The 17,602-nt window shown below is 38.9% G+C and overlaps 1 protein-coding gene across 1 annotated transcript; it reads right to left on the bottom strand.

The window, feature by feature from the left end:
* Window positions 1–15,101: 15,101 nt before the first annotated feature.
* or64a1 (odorant receptor, family 64, subfamily A, member 1) lies at window positions 15,102–17,358 on the bottom strand. The gene has a single exon (XM_051862432.1). It carries the CDS (start codon window positions 16,131–16,133, stop codon window positions 15,102–15,104), a length of 1,032 nt encoding a protein of 343 aa, XP_051718392.1. The 5' UTR covers window positions 16,134–17,358.
* Window positions 17,359–17,602: the final 244 nt, after the last annotated feature.

A 17,602-nucleotide genomic window follows, 5' to 3' on the forward strand; every position in this document is an offset into this window, starting at 1 on the left:
TTCCCTACCTTCGATATCTTCCTCCAGCGCTTCATAGAGGTATTTGAACCTCCGGCTGGAGGTAAGTGTGCTGGTGATCAGCTGCTCGCTCTTTGTCAAGGAGGAGAACGGCAGCGGAATATGCTTTATTTCGTACTCTCGCGGCTCGAGGATTAAGTCTGGAACTCCAAGCAGAACTAGCATGCCGCGACGAGGGAAGATCGCTGAATGAGTTTATTGAACTGGCCATCCAAATTGACGGGAATTGAAGGAAAAGTCACACACATCTCTGAAGAAGTTAGTTTGCACATTGGAATTTTACACAAGGAGGCCATACGATTTTATGTAATTCATTCTCCCCACAATCCCATCATTCTGGGTTTGCCTTGGCTGCGCTGGCACAATCCTCACATCTCCTGGAAGGAGGAACAAATCGTCCAGTGGGATCCAGCCTGCCATGATCTTTGTCTGACTCACGTTAACCCCTTCCCATTGCATGCCGTAACCGTCTGTGAACAAACCCCTGTAATTCAAGGTTTATCCATCGAATACACTGATCTAACCGAGGCATTCAGTAAGACCAAAGCAGCCCAACTGCCACCTCATCGCCCCAGTGACTGTGCTATCGATCTGTTACCAGGTGCAACTCCCCCTAGAGGTAGAATATTCCCTCTTACAACCTGAGTCAGAAGCTATGAAGCCTTACATTGAGAAAGAACTGGTGAAAGGCCTCATCAGACCCTCTACATCTCCTGCATCAGCTGGATTCTTTTTTGTCAAAAAGAAAGATGGCGGCCTAAGACCCTGCATTGATTACCACGGTCTTAACGACATCACAATTAAATTCCGATACCCCCTGACATTGGTTCCCGCTGCACTTGAACAACTCCAAGCCAAATACTTCACTAAACTGGATCTACGCAGTGCATACAACTTAATCCATATCAGAGAAGATGATGAGTGGAAGACTGCTTTTTCAACCTCGTCTGGGCACTACGAATACTTGGTTATGCCGTTTGGCCTAGCGAACAGTCCCTCCGTGCTCCAGTCATTCATCAATGATGTCTTCCGCGACATGCTCGACAGATAATAGTATATAGACGATATCTTGATCTGCTCCAATTCTATCAAGGAACACGTCCAGCAGGTAAGATCAGTGCTCAAACGTCTAATGCAGTATCAACTTTATGCCAAAGCAGAGAAATGCGAATTCCACCAAACATCCACATCCTTCCTGGGGTACATTATCAGTCAAAAGGGGGTAGCATTGGATGAGAGGAAGGTAAAGGCAGTGCTGGAGTGGCCTCAACCACGCACAGTGAAGGAGCTACAGCGATTTCTTGGGTTAGCTAACTTCTACAGGAGATTCATAAGAGACTTCAACAGTCGCTGCTCCTCTAACTGCCATGACCAAACGCTCCACTTCACGCCTCCTTTGGTCTCCTGAGGCCCAACAGGCATTCAAGAATCTAAAGACATGCTTCACCTCTGTGCCCATTCTCCATCACCCTGACCCAGATCTCCCCTTTATCGTGGAGGTGGATGCTTCCAATACAGGCATAGGGGCTATACTTTCTCAGCGTCATGGGTCACCGGCTCATATGTTTCCATGCGCCTTCTTCTCCAGGAAACTATCTTCTGCAGAGAGGAACTATGATGTCGGTGTGGCGAGGGGGGCGTGGTTCAGCGGAGTCGGCAGCGGGAGAGAGAGTCAGGAGACGAACGGTGAGTGAGTGGGTTAAATGCAAATGACGAACACCTGTCTCTTGTTCCTGTCTCAAGTCCAGCAGGGCCTGGTGTTGTTCTTGTTGCATGACCGCGAGGGAGGTGATAATCTCCGCAAATGGCGATCCGGAGGACGATTGCATGGCGGCGGCTTCCGTCTTCCTTCCCGGGTTTCGGCACCAGTGTAGCAAAGTTCAGTATTCAGGAATGAAGAGGACAGGGTCGGCTTGACTACTGACTGCTTTTTATTTGCACTAATTCTCACAATTCAAAACAAAAGGGGTGCAGACAGGCACAAAGCGGTCACAAATCATTCAGAATTCTCTCACTCGTAGATCACCAGCGGGGCAGCAGTCAGTAGTCCGTCTCTCTCTCTCCCACTCCTGTTTCTCCTGGTGTTATATACTCTCTCCACACCAATTACTGAAACAAGAGACAGGTGTTCGTCATTTGCATTTAACCCACTCACTCACCGTTCGTCTCCTGACTCTCTCTCCCGCTGCCGACTCCGCTGAACCACGCCCCCCTCGCCACAGTCGGCAACCGCAAACTTTTGGCCATGAAAGCAGCACTAGAGGAATGGCGTCACTGGTTAGAGGGGGCACAGCATCCTTTCAAAGTCATCACAGATCACAAGAACCTGGAGTATCTTCATTCAGCTAAATGACTGAATCCTCGTCAGGCAAGATGGGCCATGTTTTTCACTCGGTTTAACTTTATTGTCACCTACAGACCTGCTTCCAAAAATGCCAAGGCCGATGCACTGTCACGACAGCTTGAAGGCCCAGTTCATCCTGAAAGTATTGAGAATATCATCCCAGAGACTTTGCTTGTTGCACCAGTACAGTGGGACATCATGACAGAAATGACCAATCCAATACCCAGAATCTTTATCTAAAGTCCTAGAAAAGGTGGTTGCACACAACTGCAGACTTACTTGGACAAAAATAATCTGCAGGAACCATTTCAGTCTGGTTTTTGCCCCCTCCAAGTACAGAGACTGCTCTTCTGAAAGTAGTGAACGACCTCCTCCTCGCCTCTGATTCTGGTGTCCTCAGTCTTCTGGTCCTTTTGGACCTGAGTTCAGCTTTTGATACCGTCTGCCACTCAATACTTCTGTCCCGTTTGTCTGCGATCTGCATTTCAGAAACAGTTTTACAATGGCTAAGTTCATATCTCACAGACAGGCAGCAGTTCATTAGCATTGACAAATTCAGTTCTCATTCTGTCACCTTTTCCCGTGGAGTGCCTCAAGGATCTGTCCTTGGTCCACTTTTATTTTTAATCTACACACTTCCCCTAGGTCAGATCATCCGGCGCCATGGCTTTAATTTCCACAGTTATGCTGACGAGCCTAATTCTGTTTTTCCTCCCTCTTCTTTAACATCTTGCTTACACGATCTCAAAATATGGATGGCTCAAAACTACTTAAAGTTGAATATGGAAAAAAAATGAAATTCTGCTAGTAGGCTCTAAATCCCTTGATCTCTCCCAACATGACTTCTCTATTAACATTGACGGAGTTCTGGTTCAACCCTCTTCAACTATACAAAACCTTGGTGTGTTGTTTGATTCTAGGCTATGTTTTGAACCCCATATCAATCAGCTTGTCAAGTCCTGTTTCTTCCATCTTCGCAACATTATCCGTTTAAGACCCTCACTAAATTTCAAAGATGCGGAAACTGTTGTTCATGCTTTTATAACTTCATGTCTTGATTATTGCAACTCCTTGTTTTATGGTCTACCCAAAAAAGTCATAAATCGCTTGCAGTTCATTCAGAATTCCGCTGCTCGGGCCCTCACTTTTACCAAAAAATCAGCTCACATGACCCCTGTCTTACAGCAACTACATTGGCTCCCTGTTAGTTACCGCATCCAGTTTAAAATTCTTGCTCTAGTTTTCAAGGCTCGTTATGGTTTAGCACCTTCTTATCTCTCCGAATTGATTATCCCCTATGTCCCTGCCCGTACTCTGAAAATTTGCTTGCAGTACCCAAGTTCCGTCTATCTAGTGTGGGTGGTAGGGCTTTCAGCATATCAGCTTCTAAGCTCCGGAACAAACTAACACAAGACCTTTGTGATGTCTCTTCTCTTCAGACCTTTAAAACTGCTCTCAAAACTAACTTATTCACATTATGTTTAGTTAATTGATTGTTTGTCTCAATTTTCCAGCTCTATGCTTGTTTTTGTAAGTTTAATGTAGATTAACTTTCTTTGTCTGTTCCATCTGGTTGATCACGTGTTGTATACTGACTGTATACTTGTATTTGTATTCATGTTATCTAGCAACTTCATGTAATGTGTCATTGGGTTCTTGAAAGGCACTAAATAAATAAAATATATTATTATTATTATTATTATTATTATCATTATTATCCTGACACATCCGAGCTTTATAATGGCAGTAAGCGTTACCAAACGAGTATGAGCTGAAGAAAGTACCTCCATCCACATCCATCCATCATAAAAATATTCCACACGGCTCCAGGGGGTTAATAAAGGCCTTCTGGAGCGAAGCGATGCGTTTATGTAAAAATAAATAAATAATTAAAAAAAATTAAAAAATTCATATTTAACAAGTTAAAACAAGTAAAATATCTAGCTTCCGCCAGACCACCTTCCATATTCAAGTTACAAAGAAAGTGTAAACTGGTGTCTCGTCAGTTACATTTCTTCTGTAAGTTGAATAGTGAAAGGCGTAGGACGTAGCATAAGCTTTTTGAACTGCAAGAGTTTTACGCTTTCTTCGTACATTGAATACGGAAGGTGGTATAGCGGAAGCTAGATATTTTACTTCATAACATAACTTCATTACTTCATAATATTTTTTTTTTTTCTTCACTTCAGAAGGCCTTTATTAACCCCCCAGAGCCGTGTGGTTGAACCATGATGTGACACACACAGCACACCACGCACAAACAGATTTTCAACCAGAGTCCCGACTGTGAACACGAGAAATCTGGCAAAATCTCTCGAGACTTCAGAATAAACATGACGGACGATATGCAGGAAGAAATTGCGTTGATAGTGTTTGGAATGATTTTGGTATGTTTTAAAAGACTTTGTAAAAATACTCGTGCTGTTGCCACAAATCGTCAAACTGATCCTCAATCTCTGCTGTCCAAATCCATTTAACTTTGTGCTACACCATGACTGCGTTTGTTATGCTTCTGTCTTCTGTCAGCTCGCTTTCTGATTGTATATTGTTTCGTTTCACGTCATAATCTCCATAGCATGCACGGGTTTGTCCTCAGGGTTCCCCCCACACTTCAGGATTTCTGATCGTAAATATTCAACATGTTGAATATTTACAATTCGCGATCGGGGTGCCTCCGACGTTCTTCCGAGCAGATTCAGCCACTCTTAACACACCTCACTCCACAGGAAAGTCTGATAAGAGAATCTGTTGAACCATCAAGATAATCGGGACATACCTAGGATTGTCGGAAGGGGAGAAATCGGCCCGATTATCTTGTAGTGTGTACCAGGCATTACATGTTATCAGTTAGACCACTGCTAGCTCAAAAAGGGATTTAAAATTTTAAAAAGTATAATATATGTAGTAAATGCTCCTCATGATCTGTACTGCAAGTCTTATGAAGCTATAAATTAGCTTAACTTAATTAAGTGATTACTCCCAGAAAATCTTCCATTCTGCTCTGGTCAGCTGCTCCTACTGTAACAGAAGGATGTGATTTTACATTCCTCAGAAATCATACAATTGTTGTGTCTCTTATTTAACTCTAATTTAACTGAAAACTGCTGTTCTAAAAATCCACTATAAAGTCCAGAGGGAACACATGATTACCCCTCCTGATTTACCTACAAATTGGCAACATGTAGATACATAATTTGACATGTAGTTACGGCATTCACCAGCAAAGGGTTGACAGGGCCATCCTAACCTTCAAAACCTTATGGAAAAAAAAACCTGCATCCCAATTTGTAGGTGTTTCCCTGCTTTTGGCCTAAGACCCTCATATAGGCTTACCAGGATCTCAGGCCAAAGGCAGGGAAACGCCCTGATGGTCAGTCTCAGGACTAACACAAACACATTCACAGGTAATTTAGTGTCACCATTTCACCTGACTTGCATCTGGAGGGAATCCATGGCAACATGGGGAGATCATGCAAACTTCACACAGAGGGGCCTTCCAGCTTATCTGGAGCCTGAAGCAGGGCCTATATTGCTGTGAGGTGACAGTGATACCAACAAAGCCACCATGTCCCCATTAATCTGACATTTAATTCTGTTTAAGTTCATCAGACAGACTACATACAGTGACCCCTAGTGATTGCTAGAGGAAGTCATGAAATGCATTACACACAGAGAATCCCAAATATATTTCTGTAAAGTTTCCTCTTTTTTTTTTTTTTTTTTTTCATGAAGAATGGCCCAACTGTAGGGGTCTGTAAAATAAATAGCTAATTATATTATATTATATTATATTATATTATATTATATTATATAGAAGAAGAAAAAAAGAGAAGCAATTATTCAGTGTCTGTATAGAGAGAAATTTGTTTGAAAATATAAAAGGTTGAGTGAAAATGTCCAGAGTCCTGAGTTAAGAGTTTTATTCTTTCACAAAAGATTTAACCCCTGGTTTCACAGACAAGGCTTAAGCTAGTCCTAGACTAAAATGCATGTTTGAGCTGTTGTTGTTGCACTGACATATCTTAAAATGTGTCAGTGCCATTGTTTTGTCTCAAGATGCACACCAGTATTGTGTTTTTCTAGTACACGTTTATAAAAGCTACTTAAATGCCCTAATTGAACTAAGACCTAATCCTGGCTCAGGCTAAGCCCTGTCTGTGAAACCAGGCCTATGAGTTTAGAGAGGTGTGGAATTACTCAGACACCATAAAATGAGAGAATATAGTGGAATGTATTGGTAAGAGAGAGAGAAAAAAAATAGTCATTTCAACCTGATCTTATGAAAAAACTATTTTCCTACAAATGTACAAAATGGTCAGGTTTGCCTCACAGCAAAAAGGTCCGAGCTGAGCCAGGAGTTCTTTCTGTTGTGGAGTTATCCCTGTATTGGTGTGGGCCTTGTCTGATTTTCCACACAATCAAAAGACATGTAACGTAGGTGAATTGGACACTGTAAAATCGGCTGTAGGTTTGTGTGTGTGTGCGTGTGTGTGTGCGTGCCTGGTATTCACTATGTTATTCACTACCCCACTCGAATAGTAATACCTGTAATTTTTGACCTTGTGGGGACAGTTTTTGGTCCCCATTAGGGAAAACCTCTCATAAATCATACAAAATGATGTTTTTTGAAAATGTAGATAGATAGATAGCCCTGGGATAAGGCTAGTAATTCAGATGTTATAAGCAATGTCAGAAATGTCAGCAATAGGCTGATATTCTCAGTCAACTTTAAATGATGTTGAAAGAAATCTGTAGAAAGGTTTTAAAAAGTTCAAGAAGAGACATTTGGAAAGGAAATGCATGATGGTTCTTGTTTAGCTCATGGCTAACAACTGAAATCATCATGCAATGGACCAAATGATGCAATTCATATGGGTCCCTCCCCATATGGCCTAATTTGACTTTAATAAACATGGTTGTTACAGGTCATTATACTCTCATATTGCCTTAGACCTTATACCCAGAAGACCTCTCTGTCCAGAACTGCTCTCAGTGGGAAAACTGAACAGATAATTATCTTGTAATGAGAACACTATAATTAAACCCCACTGACCATACAATTACACTTAGATCCCTTTAGGCTGATCAAAGCTTTTAGTGACCTCTAAAAACATTAAACCAAATAGATCTATCCACTGCATACCAAAGTATTCTAGGGTCAAATGTGAGGCCATCTATCCAACAGCTAAAGCTTGGTCGAAATTGAGTCATGTAACATGACAATGATCACAAGAACACCAGTAAATCTACAATAGAATGGCTGAAAAAGTCAAAATCCAGACCTCAACCCAACTGAAATGCTGTGGTAGGACCTTTCAAGAGCCATGCATAATCAGGTGCCCACAAACCTCAATGAACTATCAAGACAAAACCAAACATTATATTCTAAACCATATTATCTGAACTCTAATTCATACACTTCTTTCAGATAGCTCTCAAAGCTCTCAAACACAGGCAATATGGCCTTAAGATGTTAGGGAAGGCAAGTTTATTTATATAGCACATTTCATACACAATGGTAATTCAAAGTGCTTTACATAAAAGGAAACAAATACATAAGAATAAAAATGGAATGCATAAGAAATAAAAATAGCACTAAAAACAGAGAATACCCCTCTGGATGGAAGAGTCAGGGAGTTCAGTCAGAATATTTATCAGGTAGCTGTGTGTTTAAACCGTACCATTGCAGACAAATCTTCCTGGAACCACCAGGGCTATCTCAAAGTTGTTGTCTGTCAGAGCGGATCTAAACGGATCTATCTATCAGAGCGGATCTAACCAGATCTTCCTCCCGCTGAAAAGAAAACAGAAACAGTACCCTTACAGACAGATCTTCCTGGACTAACTTCATCCTGAGCTCCATCCAGGGATAACTCTACCTACTATGAGCTAACTCAACTTTGTTGTCCATCAGAGCAGATCTAAACGGATCTATTCATCAGAGCGGATCCAACGGATCTTCCTCATGCCGTAGGCGTAAAGTAAAAATATTTATATTTGTCAGGTAGCTGTGTGTTTAAACAGTACCCTTACAGACAAATCTTCCTGGATTAACTCCATCCAGAGCTCCATCCAGGGATAACAAAGGCTTACTTCCTAATTCTCCCAGCTCTTCCAACCAGACAGCAAGCTTTAAAATGCATTAAAACAGTCAGAAATAAAAAAGAGGATGCATAAGAGATTGATATAAAATGCATTAAAAATTACATAAATACAAGAGAAATAATTAAAAGAATAAAAAGACGATACATATAAAATAAAGAATAAAGTGCAATCAGTTAGCACAGTGCTCAATCAGTAAATAGCTAAAGAGATATGTTTTAAGTCTGGATTTGAATGTGACAACTGTTGGAGCACATCTGATCTCTTCAGGAAGCTGGTTCCAGCAGCGGCTGGAATAACAGCAGCTAAAAGCAGACTCCCCTATTTATTTATTTTTTTTCCAGCGCAACCTCTATAAGTTTTGAGTTTTGCAGTATAATACAATGAACTGGTAATAAATGCACACTAGACTCAATGGTGACATTTCAACAAGTAACTTCCATTGCTTGGACAAGGTTTTTTTTTTTTTGTTGTTTTTTTGTTTTTTTTTTGCTTCCTGTCACCTTCCAGCCTTCCCAATGTTGTTTACATAAAATTAACCCAAAATAAACTGTTGTTTTTGTTTTTTCTTTAATCTAGTTCTAAGGTTTGTTACATTACTTCCACACATGGCAGTTAAATTTGCACTTTCATATATTCATTTGGGTTTTAAAAAATAAGGTGAACAAATTGTTCAAAAGGCTGTTCATATAACACAACTTGTCATTGTTTATAACACACATTTCATTGTTTCATTTTTTAAAGACTTAAGAAGTTTTACAATTTAGAAACTTGTTTAGCAATTATAGGCCTGTATAACTCAATTGAAAGCAAACCATTAACCAAATTAGCTTTTCGTCCCATTTCTTAGCCTCTAACTGCTGACAAATTAAAATTTTAGGTAACACTCTGTTTAACCATCATTCGTCTTACTAATACTACATTTTAGCTTATTCTTTTTTTTTTTTTTTTTAGATTTTATGTTTTGTAAATTTGCTAATTTTCAGTGTCAAATAGCATTCAGTGGTATGGTAGCAAATACCAATCTTTTTAGTGCACCACTAAATGATGTAACTCGAAACATGTTATTAACAAGTCGTTAACTTGTTTTCACTCCTAATATGGTCCCTTGACCATTCCAGGAGAGCAACTTGACCACCACATCTCCCAGTAGGCTAGGATAAATGGACCTTCAGGTTTAATTAGACATTACAACAACAATTAAATCCCTTTGGTCAAAAGGTCAAAAGACCAGTCCCAGTGAAGCTTATTACTGATGTTTTTAGATGAAGAATATTGCATCATTATGATGGATGATTACACAGAGATAATGTATACTTTTGAGATTTATTTCTCAGTTGCTTTCTTTGAGAACAATGAAATATATTCATATAACAAAATGAAATAAGATAAACACTGCTTTATGCCTTTGAAATAACCCGTTTAATCGTTTAACCGTTTAATTTTTCCAGAGATGACATATATGAATTTGTATGGTATTTGTAAGGATATTAAACAATCAATGTCAATTATGTAAAAAAAATATCGAAAAGTCCATGAAAAAATTGGTTTTATGTCCGGTCACAAAAGTGACCGGTAGTAGAACACAGGGAGTCTAGGTCTATGGTGTTAATGCATTTACAAAATGACAAACCTCCAGCGATTAGTTTAAAGATTAGATTAAATAGATGAAATTAGTGTTTTATTCCATTAATAAAGAAGTAAACATTGTATGGCTCAGTTTCAAAAAGGACAAAATAGCATTCCTAAGCAGCAGTAGGGCACAAATAATCCAATAAAATGCAATAAAAGTATAGGAAATTTAAAAGGTAATTATTACAAATCACTGTAAACTAAACTAAATAAATAACACAATAAATAAGGACAGACAGACAGACAGACAGACTATATTGCCAAAAGTATTGGGACACCCCTCTAAATCTTTGAATTCAGGTGTCCCAATCACTTCCATGGCCACAGGTGTATAAAATCAAGCACCTAGGCATGCAGACTGCTTCTACAAACATTTGTGAAAGAATGGGTTGCTCTCAGGAGATCAGTGAATTCATGCATGGTACCGTGATAGGTTGCCACCTGTGCAACTCCATTTGTGAAATACTAAATATTCCATGGTCAACTGTTAGTGGTATCATAACAAAGTGGAAGCAATTGGGAACAACAGCAACTCAGCCATGAAGTGGTAGGCCATGTAAAATCACAGAGCGTGCTGAGGCGCACAGTGCACAGAGGTCGCCAACTTTCTGCAGAGTCAATAGCTACAGGTCTCCAAACTTCGTGTGGCCTTCAGATTAGCTAAAGAACAGTGCGTAGAGAGCTTCATGGAATGGGTTTCCATGGCCGAGCAGCTGCATCCAAGCCTTTCATCACCAAGTGCAATGCAAAGAGTCGGATGCAGTGGTGTAAAGCATGTCAAGTCAAGTCAAGTCACCTTTATTTATATAGCGCTTTTTACAATGTAGATTGTGTCAAAGCAGCTTTACATTGATAACTGGTACATTGTTTGGCTGCACAGCAGCTCTTAAAGAATAGTGTCAATGCAGGCAGATCAAAGCACTGTTGAATATCAAATGTCAAGTCAAGTGTCCCCAACTAAGCAAGCCAGAGGCGACAGCGGCAAGGAACCCAAACTCCATCAGGTGACATCAGGTGGCAGACAAGTGGCAAATTGGTGTTAAAATGGAGAAAAAAACCTTGGGAGAAACCAGGCTTAGTCGGGGTGCCAGTTCTCCTCTGGCCAACAGTGCTTTATTACAATTCAGGTTGCTATCATAAGTCCAATAGGATCGCAACATTAAAAGTATTTATTTCAGTTCCATCCAATTGAGGATCGTATTCATCACGCCGGTATGGACGGTTGTTGAGGAACTGTGTCGTGGCTGTCGTGTCGATGAGGCCTTCACAGGGGATGATCTAGTTGACTCAATCTCTGCTGATACTTCAGGGCTGCGTTGTGGTCGTGTCAAGGTGCAGGTCCTTGGTCTCACCTGGATACGGCCCGGATCCGGTTGACTACGGTGAACCTCGGGATAAACAGAAAGACTAATATTAGCGTAGATGCCATTCTTCTTCTGATGTAACGAGTACATCAGGTGTTATAGGAAGTGTTCCCGGTTCCGGCTGACCTAATTTATGCAGCCTAATAATCCTTTAACGGATTTGGAAATATAAATTGGTAATGTGTTATGTATATGCCAGGTTAAAGAGATGCGTTTTTAGTCTAGATTTAAACTGACAGAGTGTGTCTGCTTCCCGAACAATGCTAGGAAGATTGTTCCAGAGTTTAGGTGCCAAATAGGAGAAGGATCTACCACCTGCAGTTGATTTTGATATTCTAGGTATTATCAGCTGGCCTGAATTCTGAGATCGCAATAGACGTGAAGGACTATAATGAATTAGGAGCTCGCTCAGGTACTGGGGAGCTAAACCATTTAGTGCTTTGTAAGTAATTAGCAAGATTTTAAAATCTATACGATGTTTAACAGGAAGCCAATGCAGTGTTGACAGAACTGGGCTAATATGGTCATACTTCCTGGTTCTAGTAAGAACTCTAGCTGCTGCATTTTGTACGAGCTGTAGTTTATTTATCAGGCGAGCAGAACAACCACCCAGTAGAGCGTTACAGTAATCTAGCCTTGAGGTCATGAACGCATGAACTAACTGTTCTGCATTTTTCATTGAGAGCATATGTCGTAGTTTAGATATATTTTTAAGATGGAAGAATGCGGTTTTACAGATGCTAGTAACATGGCCTTCAAATGAAAGATTGGTATCAAAGAGCACACCCAGGTTCCTAACTGACGACGAAGACTTAACAGAGCAGCCATCAAGTGTTAGACAATATTCTAGGTTATTACGTGAAGAAGTTTTTAGTCCAAAAATTTGAATCTCTGTTTTTTCTGAATTTAGTAGTAGGAAATTACTGGTCATCCAATTTTTTATATCAGCTATGCATTCCGTTAATTTTGTGAATTGGTAAGTTTCGTCAGGGCGCGAAGAAATATAGAGCTGAGTATCATCAGCGTAACAGTGAAAACTAACGCCATGCTTCCTAATGATATCTCCCAAGGGTAGCATGTACAGAGTGAACAGTAACGGTCCTAGTACTGAGCCTTGTGGTACTCCATATTGAACTTGTGATCGATATGACATGTCTTCGTTTACTACTACAAACTGATAACGGTCAGATAAGTATGATTTGAACCATGACAATGCAATTCCACTAATGCCAACATAATTTTCGAGTCTATTTAAAAGAATATTGTGATCAATAGTGTCAAATGCTGCACTAAGATCCAGTAACACTAATAGAGAGATACAACCACGATCTGATGATAAGAGCAAATCATTAGTAACTCTAATGAGAGCAGTCTCAGTACCATGGTACGGTCTAAATCCTGACCTAAAGCATGCCGCCACTGGACTCTAGAGCAGTGGAGACGTGTTCTCTGGAGTGACGAATCACGCTTCTCTGTCTGGAAATCCGATGGACGAGTCTGGGTTTGGCGGTTGCCAGGAGAACGGTTCTTGCCTGACTGCATTGTGCCTAATGTGTAAAGTTTGGTGGAGGGGGGATTATGGTGTGAGGTTGTTTTTCAGGGGTTGGGCTTGGCCCCTTAGTTCCAGTGAAAGGAACTCTTAATGCTTCAGCATACCAAAACATTTTGGACAATTTCATGCTCCCAACTTTGTGGGAACAGTTTGGGGATGACCCCTTCCTGTTCAAACATGACTGCACAGCAATGCACAAAGCAAGGTCCATAAAGACATGGATGAGCAAGTGTGGTGTGGAGGAACTTGACTGGAACTTGACTTCAACGTGATAGAACACCTTTGGGATGAATTAGAGCGGAGACTGCGAGCCAGGCCTTCTCGTCCAACATCACTGCCTGACCTCACAAATGCACTTCTAGAAGAATGGTCAAAAATTCCCATAAACACACTCCTAAACCTTGTGGAAAGGCTTCCCAGAAGAGTTGAAGCTGTTATAGCTGCAAAGGGTGGGCCAACTCCATATTAAACCCTACGGATTAAGAATGGGATGTCATTAAAGTTCATGTGCACATAAAGGCAGGCGTCCCAAAACTTTTGGCAATATAATGTAGATAGATAGATAGATAGATAGATAGATAGACCTATAGACAGACAGACACCAAGGATCAAGTAAATCCAAAACTTGACTTACGGTCAGTCTTAAAGACTCCCTGTGTTATACCACCGGTCACAATTGTGACCGTCTTCATTTATCTGCAGTCTGACAACAGAAGAAACCATATATGAATATAATTTCAATATGTATGTATAGATAACCCGTTGATGATGATGTGTGCAAAAAATGTATAAGCCATTCAAAAATTAACTTCGAAAACTTAACTGTCATTTCTGAGCTTTAATGTCATCATTGTGTTAAGATGGCAGTACCAGAAAAATAATAATGTGTGTGGTCACATGACCAAACTACCCAATAATGTTAGACCTGCCCAGAACTGATGCAGACCTCTTAAATTTGCATTATAAATGAGCATGTGCTTCATAATAAGAGTTGCTTTTTAATACCACACCAAATATTCCATTTTCTGTCCAAGACACACATATAGCACATATAAATATTTGTTTACACTTTATTTTAATGTGTCCTTACAGTGTAATTATACTATTAAGTACTAAGTCATATTAATTAACAGAATGTACTTACTATATGGTAGTAGTTGCATATAATTAGGCATAATTTACTGTTATTGCTATAATAAATATGTGTAATGTGTAACAAGGACACTATGAAATAAAATGTTACCAAATATTTCAGTTAAATCCTAGTGGGTTGTCAATTTACAGAATGGCAAGTGAATGACATTCAAGTGCAAGTTTCAGAAGACCTTGGGAAAGAAATAAGGTGTGAACATGCATTGTTCTGAAGTCATGGGGTAACATCTGTAGATAGAATGAAGAAAAGGCCATAGCGAAGACTGACAGACATCTATGGTGTAGTTTATAAGACTATAAGAGAGAGCCATTTGTGTAACTCACTACAATATCTTGCTTAAATGATGCTTATGATTCCCAGTTATGCTAGTCAGGCCTGACACTCATCATGACGTGTGGTGGTTCCCTGTAAGTCCCTGTTTGCTTTGATAGCTCCACACGAGTGAATGTACTATTCCTGCTTGCCCATGTATATACAATACCTAAGGACAGAATATTAAAACAAGTACAGTTTTATAGGGTTTTCTATACATTTATTTTTTAATGTAATTTCAATATTAAGCTTCCAAAATTAAACTGGCAACATACAGTACAGTACTTAAAGCAAGAAAAAAGTTCAGACAAAAGCATGTTAATACAAATACCAGCAAAAGATATTAAATTGCACCCATTAGTATATTAAAATTTGCAGTGTTGAGTAACAAGTAACAAGGAAATGTGCCATAAATATTTTATTGAATGTTAAATTGGAGATTGTTAAAGAACATCAAGGAGATGATGACTTGTTTTATGATGACATAAGAAGTATCTGTTACATGAGAAAACAACGTGCCTCATCATATAGCACTAAACAAATCATTTCAGGGAATTAATTTTATGATAAAAAACACTGTAAAACCAAGTAGCTTTTTTAAATGTCATATTCTCCTTTAATTACTTATCCTGGAAAATGGGCAATTTTTGACCTTTGAAACAAACATAAAATGTTTTTGCGAATTTCTGGCAAATTTAAGCCATAAATAAGAGGATTGAGAACAGGAGGAATAACCAAAAATTCCACTGAAAAAATTATAGCCACAATCTTGTATTTGTCTGAATCATAGCGACTTAGAGCAATGTCACAAAATGATGCTATAGAGTAGTTCACAAAACTTATAATGTGAGGAAGACATGTTTGTAATGCTTTGCCCCTAAATTCTTTGGAGCTTTTTTGACAAATGACCAAAATTCGGACATAAGTATATAAAATAAAGAAGGCAGGGAGAAAAACTGTTGTTGTTGAGACAAAAAATCCAATTATGTTGTTACTCAAAGTTGAAGTCCCACAAGAGAGTCGAACCACCGACCAGTTGGAGCAGTACAGTCGAGCGATTTCAGTCCCACACAAAGGCAACCTGGCTGAGAAGAAAATAATGAGAGCCATAGAAAACGCTGCATAAAGTGATGCTATTGCCATGTACAATGCTGTTACTTTTGATGTCATCATTTTATGATATTTTAAAGGATTGCATATGGCAACATATCTGTCATATGCCATCAGAGTTAATATTGTATATTCAGATATTGCATAAGAATAAATGGTAAAAATCTGAACAAAACACGCTGGCCTAGAAATGGTATTTGTATCGGAAAGGAGATCAACCATTATCCTAGGGAAGAAACCAGCTGAGCCATAGAGATCATTGACAGACAAACAAGATATCAGTATGTACATTGGCTCATGTAGAGATCTCTCTTTAAACACCACAAACAAAATGATGGCATTAAATAATATAATTGCTAAATAAACTGTAAGTGTCAATATTAGGATGAGATATTTCATGTGAACAAACTCCTTGAACAAAGTGAAATAAAAATATGAAGGCATGGTTCCATTTTCCATTTGCTTGTCAAAACAATGAAATAGCCACTTAAAAAAAATAAAATAATTTGGATTCAGCTGTTGTCCATTATATGAAGAATAAAGCATTAAATAGTTTTTGATGTCCTAAGTTCAGTCTAGTCCATTAATATTTTTAAAGTAGATTCAAGAGAGAATTATTCTCTGAATAGTGAAGGCGAAAGTGAAGAGAACTGGTTGTTGCCGTTGATCTGAGTCAACTTCTGAATTTGCTGTAAGCAGTTTATATAACAGCTACTGCCACCATATGGATCACTATACCAGCAGAACACATGGGAATTGACCACATTAGATTTGCTATTCATAAAGTGAAGAAAAAAAAAATGGCAATAGATAATGACTGTATATAAATCTGTCATAAAACACAAGACATAAAGTGTAAGTTCACTGATTTTCAACCCACTTTGAATTGTTACAGTGTCAGTAGTATATGTAAATGAACAATGTTTACTCTCTCTCCGTGTTTCCTGGATCGAGAAATTCCTTTTTTTTCGACAGCTTTCAGGATTTCCCTGAAAACTACAGATTGTACTTTCGCATTTTTGTATCCCAGCCCATGGACAGTTGGATCGACAGAGGGTTAACAAAACAGTTATTGCAAGAATAGGTTTATCACTGAAAACTGTATCATACTTTGTCTGCTCTTTAAAGAACATTATGGTACAAATTGAACACTTCAATCTGCAGATGAGTCAGCAGATGAGTTGGAACAAACTAAAGAAATAGCAAATGTGCGTATTCATGTCGAAAGGGTTATTGGATTAGTTAGAAGGAAATATCAGATTCTGCAAAGTATGCACATGGCAACAAAACCAGGCAAGTCACTGTCTTTGATTGATAAGAAGAGAGTTATTCGCTTTGCCTTGTCAAATATATCAGAGTGGTCCCATTGGAGTAAGAAATTATGAAACTATGAAATAATGAACTTCTGATCATTAGTAATGATATGCCTTTATCTGTCAAAAAAAAAAAAAAAAAAAAAACTGCTCAGCTGACCTGTCGAGATTATCATTTCAGAATGGTTTTAAAAAATGAATTGACAATGGTCATAAAATGAAAAAAACTTTGGATGGATAAATGATAGCTATATAAAATTTTGGTATATTACAGAATAATAGCACACATTGTGTTTTTAGTGAATTTTGTATAACCTAAGGTCTAAATTTAATCAAAAGGTATTGTGGTGTCATGCAAAGTTCCCCACGCACAAATAAATACCAAATTGGCTGTAATCAGTTGGGTTAGACGAAGGACAATTGATCTAGCCTTTCACAATTTCAAATCAGTGTGGACACAAGAAGATATAAAAGAGCAATGCTCTGCCATGCGCCTCAGTAGTTTGAATTTAGCTTCGGATTTTATTAAATGTAATCTAATTTACAAAGTGCACACTCTTTTAGTTCTTATAAGTAACCACCAATAAACATCTGATTGCCAGCAAATATACATTCATATTTTTCAGTATTTTTCTTTGGCAAAATAAGACTGAATCAAGTGCCTTTGCTCACGCAGCCAAAAACCAAGCGATTGTCATTGTG

This window comes from Ctenopharyngodon idella, chromosome 15 (assembly GCF_019924925.1).
Source record: "Ctenopharyngodon idella isolate HZGC_01 chromosome 15, HZGC01, whole genome shotgun sequence".
Taxonomy (NCBI): Eukaryota; Metazoa; Chordata; class Actinopteri; order Cypriniformes; family Xenocyprididae; genus Ctenopharyngodon; species Ctenopharyngodon idella.

Bases quoted from the DNA above. Each gene is read 5' to 3' on its own strand.
- or64a1 (XM_051862432.1), bottom strand. From the start codon at position 16,133: ATGCTTTATTCTTCATATAATGGACAACAGCTGAATCCAAATTATTTT.